This window comes from Mandrillus leucophaeus, unplaced genomic scaffold, assembly GCF_000951045.1.
Source record: "Mandrillus leucophaeus isolate KB7577 unplaced genomic scaffold, Mleu.le_1.0 Scaffold326, whole genome shotgun sequence".
NCBI classification, from domain to species: Eukaryota; Metazoa; Chordata; class Mammalia; order Primates; family Cercopithecidae; genus Mandrillus; species Mandrillus leucophaeus.
The window spans coordinates 1,566,656-1,574,187 of NW_012103432.1; the positions used below are offsets into that span (position 1 = coordinate 1,566,656).

Below are 7,532 nucleotides of genomic sequence, written 5' to 3' on the forward strand. Positions count from 1 at the left end.
GCCACTGCGCTCCAGCCTGGGCAACAGAGCGAGACTCTCTGTCTCAAAAAAAAAAAAAAAAAAAAAACAACTTGGTGCTGTGGTATGTCAATCTTTTGTTTTTAAAATAGAACCAGGGAGGCCAGGCACGGTGGCTTTTGCCTATAATCCCAACACATTTGGAGGCCGAAGCAGGCAGATCACCTGAGGTCAGGAGTTTGAGACCAACCTGGCCAATGTGGTGAAACCCCAGCTGTACTAAAAATACGAAAATTAACCAGGTGTGGTGGTGCATGCCTGTAATCCTCACTACTTGGGAGGCTGAGGCACGAGAATTGCTTCAGCTTGTGGTGAGCCAAGATTGTGCCACTGTACTCTAGCCTGGGTGACTGAGACTCTATCTCAAAAAAATAAAATAGAGCCAGTGTCCTACAAAAGTGCCTCTTGGGTTTTTTGTTGTTGTTGATTTTTGGGTTGTTTTTTTTTTTAATGCTATAGAAATATGTCAATTTGGGAATCTTTTAAAAATGAAGCTGTAAAACTGGATTAAAGTACTAGGCTGGCTGTCAGGAAATCTGATTTCTAGTACCAATTGCCATTAGCTAACTAGGACACTTTAAGCCTGGGAAAACACAAGGCGGGTGCGTGCGCGCACACACACACACACGGTAAGAATACAAAGGTGTAAGTTCTACTGGAAAGTGGAGTGGGAAACTTTATGACTTGGAGGTTTTAAGTAAGCTCTTCTAAGTGATAATTTATTAGGTGCATTTTATATTCTTGGCATTGTTCTAAGTCTTGTTATTATCTCAATTCTTACAAAAATCCTTTGAAATAATACTATTCTCTCATGTTATAGATGAGGAAATTGAAACACAGGTTTACCTTGTGACTGATGGAATTAAGATTCAAGTCTTGATTTCAAAGCTTTATTTATTTATTTTTTTTGAGATGGAGTCTCACTCTGTCACCCCGGCTGGAGTACTGTGGCGCCATCTTGGTTCACTGCAACCTCCAGCTCCCAGGTTCAAGGGATTCTCCTGCCTCAGCCTCCTGAGTTGCTGGGATTATCACAGGCACATGCCACCACGCCCGGCTATCTTTAGTAGAGAGAGGGTTTCATCATGTTGGGTCAGGCTGGTCTCAAACTCCTGATCTTGTGATCCTCCTGCCTTGGCCTCCCAAAGTGCTGGGATTACAGGCGTGAGCCACTGCGCCCAGCGCATTTCAAAGCTTTCTTAACCGCTATACAATGGCAGCTTACCAGCTGAGCAAAGGGATCTAGGGGTGAAATTTCACGTAAGTAAAATATTTTCAAGATAATCACCTGTTAGAAGCTTAAGCTTCAAACATTTAAAAATTGTGATGAAAATATTTCTGGCTGGGCACTGTGGCTCACACCTGTAATCCTAGCACTTTGTGAGACCTAGGCAGGCAGATTGCTTGAACCCAGTTTAAGACCAGCCTGGGCAATATGGCAAAACCCTGTGTACAAAAAATTAGCTGGACATGTTGGCACACACCTGTACTCCTAGCTACTTGGGAGGCTGAGGTGGGAGGAACACTTGAGCACAGGGAGGTTGCAGCTCCAGTGAGCTTATATAGCGTTTTGTGAGACCAAGGCAGGCAACCACCTGAGGTCAGGAGTTCAGGACCATCCTGGCCAACATGGTAAAACCCTGTCTCTCCTAAAAATACAAAAATTAGCCGGGTGTGGTGGCACGTGCCTGGAATCCCAGCCACCTGGGAGGCTGAGGCAGGAGAATCGTTGGAACTGGGAGGCAGTGGCTGCAGTGAGCCAAGATCACGCTACCGCAGTCCAACCTGGGTGACAAAGCAAGACTCCGTCTGAAGAAAAAAAAAAAAAGAATCCAAAGTTACGAAGTTTATGTGCTAGCAGTTTTTTAATGAAGACTTTTAATTTGCAGTTCAGATTGTTGAAAATGTGAGCTACAAATTAGCAAGGGTTTACTGTAAACATGTTATGATTCAGCTTTTGATAAAGTGTTTACACTTTTATTTAATGTCATCCATTTTTCCACAGGGTATGGACAGTGGATTTGCAGGTGGAGAAGATGAAATTTATAATGTTTATGATCAAGCCTGGAGAGGTGGTAAAGATATGGCCCAGAGTATTTATAGGCCCAGTAAAAATCTGGACAAGGACATGTATGGTGATGATCTAGAAGCCAGAATAAAGACCAACAGGTACCAATCCATACAACTCAATTTCAGTGTTTACACTGGCGAAAGCAAAGTAGTTCATAGTCTTTTCTCTTTTTCCCTAGATTTGTTCCCGACAAGGAGTTTTCTGGTTCAGACCGTAGACAGAGAGGCCGAGAAGGACCAGTTCAGTTTGAGGAAGATCCTTTTGGTTTGGACAAGTTTTTGGAAGAAGCCAAACAGCATGGTGGCTCTAAAAGACCCTCAGATAGCAGCCGCCCCAAGGAACATGAGCATGAAGGCAAGAAGAGGAGGAAGGAGTAGACACAGGTCTCTTCATAGTGAATGAACTAGTACCCATTACCCTAATGATGCAAGTCATATGGGGGAACACTTTGTAAATGGTCAGGATAAAAAACAAATCTGGGTGTGGATCCCAGCACTACTTTTTATTACTGGAGAATGGGGGGGGATAGAAAATTCTACTTTGAATTATTTAGTTTTTTTAAAGAGTGGGTTGTGTTTGTGCTTTTCCCACCTTTCAGCATTTATAGAACATGCTGCCCCACATACAAAGTCAAGACCACTTCCTTTTGTGTGACACTAGTAGTTTGGGGTTAATATTTTGTGTAAGAACAGCTGCATATGAGTAAAGTTACCCCAACCACAGTGAGGAGGATGTTCACATACTGGAACTGTCCTGCCAAATAAATTTTGCCCCTGTTGTGCTCTGTTTTAATTTGGAGTGGGCAAAGTAACCTCTTGCTTGGTGCAACTATTTGTTTCAAATAAAAACATTTAGACAAAATTCTCAGTTATGTTAACTTTATTAATAGGCTGCGGTCTCAAAAATCTTTCTCTTCATCATCAGATGTCAGCAGAACTTTCGGCTTTTGAGCTTGAACCTGGACCTGAAAAAAATAAGCACTGTAAGGAAGGAAAGGCAATGTTTGCAAAAACATTCAAACTGAAAATCGCTTTTTTATTAGGGAATCAGTATGAATAACTCAGGCAGTTTTTATTTGTACCTTGTTCTTTTGTTTTCTCCTCAAATTCCTTTTACCATCTTTCTTGATACTATGACTCCCTAACCCTCAATTAAAAATTGTAAATCAGGCCAGGAGCAGTGGCTCAGGCCTGTAATCCCAGCATTTTGGCAGGCTGAGGCAAGAGGACTGCTTGAGGCCAGGACTTCAAGACCACCCTGCAACATAGCAAGGCCCTGTCTCATTAAAAATAAATTTAAAAACAAAATAGTAGATCAGTTTGGCCCAAGATCACATGGTGGAAAAGCCAAGATTTCAGCCCCAGCTTGCCTGACTTGAAAGGTAGACTGCTGGCTGGGTGCGGTGGCTCATGCCTGTAATCCCAGTGCTTTGGGAGGCCGAGGCGGGTGGATCGCCTGAGGTCACGAGTTCGAGACCAGCCTGACCAACATGGTGAAACCCAATCTCTACTAAAAATACAAAAAAAATTAGCTGTGCGTGGTGGCACATGCCTATAATCCCACCTACTCAGGAGGCTGAGGCAGGAGAATCACTTGAACCCAGGAGGCGGAGGTTGCAGTGAGCCGAGATCACACCACTGCACTCTAGCCTGGGCAACAAGAGCGAGACTGTCTCAAACAAACAAAAAGAAAAAAGTAGACTGCTATGTCCACTGTGTTATATAAACTGGTTACTCTACCACCCCCCATTCTTTTTCTTTTTTTTTTTTTTTTGAGATGGATTTCGCTCATTGCCCAAGCTGGAGTGCAATGGCGCGATCTGTCTCCCGGGTTCTTCTGCCTCAGTGTCCAACCTGTCTTCCGGGTTCTTCTGCCTCAGCGTCCTGAGGAGCTGGGACTACAAGCATGTGCCACCATGCCCGGCTAATTTTTTTTGTATTTTTAGTAGAGACGGGGTTTCTCCATGTTGGTCAGGCTGGTGTCAACTCCTGACCTCTAGTGATCCCCCCACCTCAGCCTCCCAAAGTGCTGGGATTACAGGCGTGAACTACCGCACCTGGCCTACCACCCCATCATTCTAACAAGCATTAAGGTAGCTTCAGTTACAAATCTCTCAAAGTCCCCATCATTCCACATTTATGATCTATTTGATACATAATTAAATAGTACCTACATGTGTATCATACATGTGTCTGGTATAGAAAAACAAATTTACCTTCACTCCATCTATAATATGATATTCCTGTTGTAGTGCATTCTGAAGTTCTTCTTCTGAAGAAAACTGAACCCAACCCAAACCTCTGTGAAAGCCAGTCCCCTTGTCCTAAAAATTCAAAATATAGGAAAAGATTAATCATGAACTTGAGAAAGTTTCCATGAGCTCCAAGTCAAACTACCAACTTTTTCATCTGCCAAAAATCAGATTTTTTTTTTTTTGAGGCAGGGTCTTGCTCTGTCACCCAGGCTGGAGTGCAGTGGTAGGAGCCGGACTCACTGCAGCCTCAACTTCCTGGGTTCAAGCAATCCTCCCACCTCAGCCTCTTCAGTAGCTGGGATCACAGGTACATACCACCATGTCTGGCTCATTTTTTATATTTTTTGTAGAGACAAGGTCTTGCCTTACCCAGGCCGGTCTCAAACTCCTGGGCTCAAGCAGTCTTCCCATCTGGGCCTCCCAAAGTGCTGGAATTACAGGCATAAGCCAGCATGCTCAGCCAAAAATCGATCAAAGACATAGGTGTCAGTAACCTTGCTTTACACCCTTCCTGATTACCCAAAGCTAAATCCCTGTTGTTAAACTTCCTGTTTTCCTTGCTGCCATTAGAGAAGATATGGGTCATGAGCTTTCTGTATCATTCTAGATGCAAACCATACTAACAGTAATAGCTAAGGGAAATTTTGATCAGTACTTTTGTTCTAAGCCTCGTTTCTGGAAACTAGAAAATTAAGCCTCAAAGGCTTGTTGCACTCATTTCTGAATCCAGTCACCCTCATCACCACCATGACTATCATATGTTCCTAATGAAAAACAAGAAAAGATAATATTTAGCCCTTACTTAACCTAGTTATAGACTTCGGGTTAATTTAAACAATTTTGCTACTTTCCCTTGTGCAAAAGTTTCAACCTATACATCACATACGGAAAACAGATTCTAGAGTGCTTGGATGTACCCGGCCCCTCCAGCCCTTCAACAGAAAACAAGTATTAAGATGTCTAGTCCCTGTAGATGACAAACTGGTCCTCATTAGTCTCATTCAAGTTATGCTGTGCGTTGCCAAAGAAAATCAAAATCTTACAATTGCTCCTATACTTCAAGGATAACTTTATAAGGAATAACCTAGAATACAAGAGAAGTTTCTGGTGATGTCCCAATGATCCATTCATTGTAGATAAGACAATTTCTAAAGCATTCCTTTACTGTCATGTGACCACTTCCACAGTCAAAGGCATTAAGAAATTTGTTTATATATTAAAACAGGCCAGGTGCAGTGGCTCAATCCCAACACTTTGGGAGGCTGGGGTGGGTTGATGGCTTGAAGTCAGGAGTTCGAGACCAGCCTGGCCAACATGGTGCAACTCCCATCTCTACTAAAAATACAGAAATTAGCCAGGTGTGGTGGCACATGCCTGTAGTCCCAGCTACCTGGGTGACTGAGGAAGGAGGATCACTTGAACCCGGGAGGCAGAGATTGCAGTGACCTGAAATAGCACCTCTGCACTCCAGCCTGGGCGACAGAGCAAGGCTGTCTCAAAAAAAAAAAAAAAACTCAGTCCAGGTGCAGTGGCTCATGCCTGTAATTACAGCACTTTCGGAGCTAAGGTGGGTAGACTGCCTGAGTCCAGGAGTTGCAATATGGTGAAGCCCAATTTCTACAAGGAATACAAAAAACTAGCCAGGTGTGGTGGCACATGACTGTAGTCCCAGCTACTCAGAAGGCAGAGGCAGGAAGGATCCCTTGAACCCAGGAGGTCAAGGCTGCAGTGAACGTGATTGTGCCACTGCACTCCAGCCTGATGACAGAGTGAGACCCTGTCTCAAAATAAGGAACCAGGATTTCCAACTTGAGTACAATGAATTTAACAAAAAATTATTTTTTGTCATATTTTATTTTGTTTTATCAACATCAAAGCTGCCTTTTAGTTAAATCTAAGATCTATTCTTTCCAGGTCCTATTTTATTTATGGACCAAGAAAAACCTATTAATTTTTTTTGCAAGGAACTTATTAAATGCTCTTGAAAAAACTGAAGTTTTCATGCTTATAGAAAACATTTCATGTCCATAATACATGTGCCCAACTTTTCTATTCAACTATATAAAATTCCATTGCATCAGTGACTTAATATCTAATCAATCCCAGTGATGAACGTTTAGATTTTTTCTTCTTACTTGACATTAAGCAATGCTGCTTTGGAATATTCTTGACCACACATTTCTGTAGGATAAATTCTTAGACAAGTAACTGCTAGATCAAAGCAAATATAAATTCTTAACTTTGGTATTTTGTCAACTACACATCAGAACTGAAGGTACCAGCTGAACTTCTCAACAACTTGAGTGCCAGATTCCCTACACCTTCACTGGTACTATATATAACTAATCTGTTAGTCTTTGGGAGTCAAGTAACATTAAACCAAGAATTAAGAATTTAAGTTCCTTTATGTTTTTATTTTACTACAGCCCTTATAGTGCTGCAAGGAAAAAAAGGTTTCAGTCAAGTGTGTGTAAACTATATACTCACATCACACCCTAAAAAAGCCCACAGAAAAATACAGTCCAGGATAAATTTATAGGCTGATTTCTAGACCCTCCCAAGAAAGCAAAGGAAATGTAATTAATCTAAAAATACTGTTTTATTAGTTACAAATCTAAAAAAGAAAATGGTACTCAATGAAGATAAAACTTAAAATATCCTCTGCCAATTATTAGAAATCTCAAATCCTTATTAGAATACTGTAGTAGGCAGAATTCTCAGATAGGCCCTATGATCTCCATGCATTCCCCATGTCACACCCTATATAATTCCCTCCCCTTGAGTGTAGGCAAGACCTGACTTGCTTCTAACCAAAAGAACACAGCGAAAGTAATGGGATGTCACTCCTGTGATTACGTTCAATGTAAGATGCCATCTTAGCATACTGGAGAAGCCCTTGCTGGCTTTAAAGAAGCAAGCTGCAATGTTGTAAGACAGCCTACAGATAAACCAGGTAACAAGGAACTGCAGGGAGTTCCTAGGTGAGAGCAGCTCCCAACTCAGAGCCAAAGGTCAGCAAGAAACCAGACCTCAGTCCTACAGTTAAAGATGAATACTGGCCGGGGGCGGTGGCTCACACCTGTAATGCCAGCATTTTGGGAAGCCCAGTGGGCGGGTCACTTGAGGTCAGGAGTTCAAGACCAGCCTGGCCAACAGAGGGAAACTCCATCTCTACTAAAAATACAAAAA

General features: G+C 42.3%; 2 protein-coding genes across 8 annotated transcripts in view; one reads left to right on the forward strand and one right to left on the reverse strand.

Annotated features, from left to right (window-relative positions):
- The window catches only part of SNW1 (SNW domain containing 1), a 57,332-nt gene extending 54,382 nt beyond the window's left edge, over positions 1–2,950 (forward strand). For 2 of the 3 annotated variants that reach the window (XM_011988272.1, XM_011988271.1), the window contains exons 13-14: positions 2,024–2,187; positions 2,268–2,950. In XM_011988272.1, the coding sequence (XP_011843662.1) occupies positions 2,024–2,187; positions 2,268–2,466 (363 nt within the window). In that variant the 3' untranslated portion in view covers positions 2,467–2,950. Of the gene's footprint in view, positions 1–2,023 lie in introns of all 3 variants that reach the window. The other variant, XM_011988269.1, reaches the window with a different exon arrangement.
- Positions 1–7,532, reverse strand: part of SLIRP (SRA stem-loop interacting RNA binding protein) — a 65,773-nt gene that overhangs the window by 53,887 nt on the left and 4,354 nt on the right. For 2 of the 5 annotated variants that reach the window (XR_001006905.1, XM_011988268.1), the window contains exon 3: positions 4,305–4,412. Coding sequence is in view for 4 of the 5 variants with exons in the window: in XM_011988268.1 (XP_011843658.1) it covers positions 4,305–4,412 (108 nt within the window). In the remaining variant the exon portion in view is untranslated. Of the gene's footprint in view, positions 1–2,950; positions 3,070–4,304; positions 4,413–7,532 lie in introns of those variants that run through there. The other 3 variants (XM_011988265.1, XM_011988267.1, XM_011988266.1) reach the window with 3 other exon arrangements.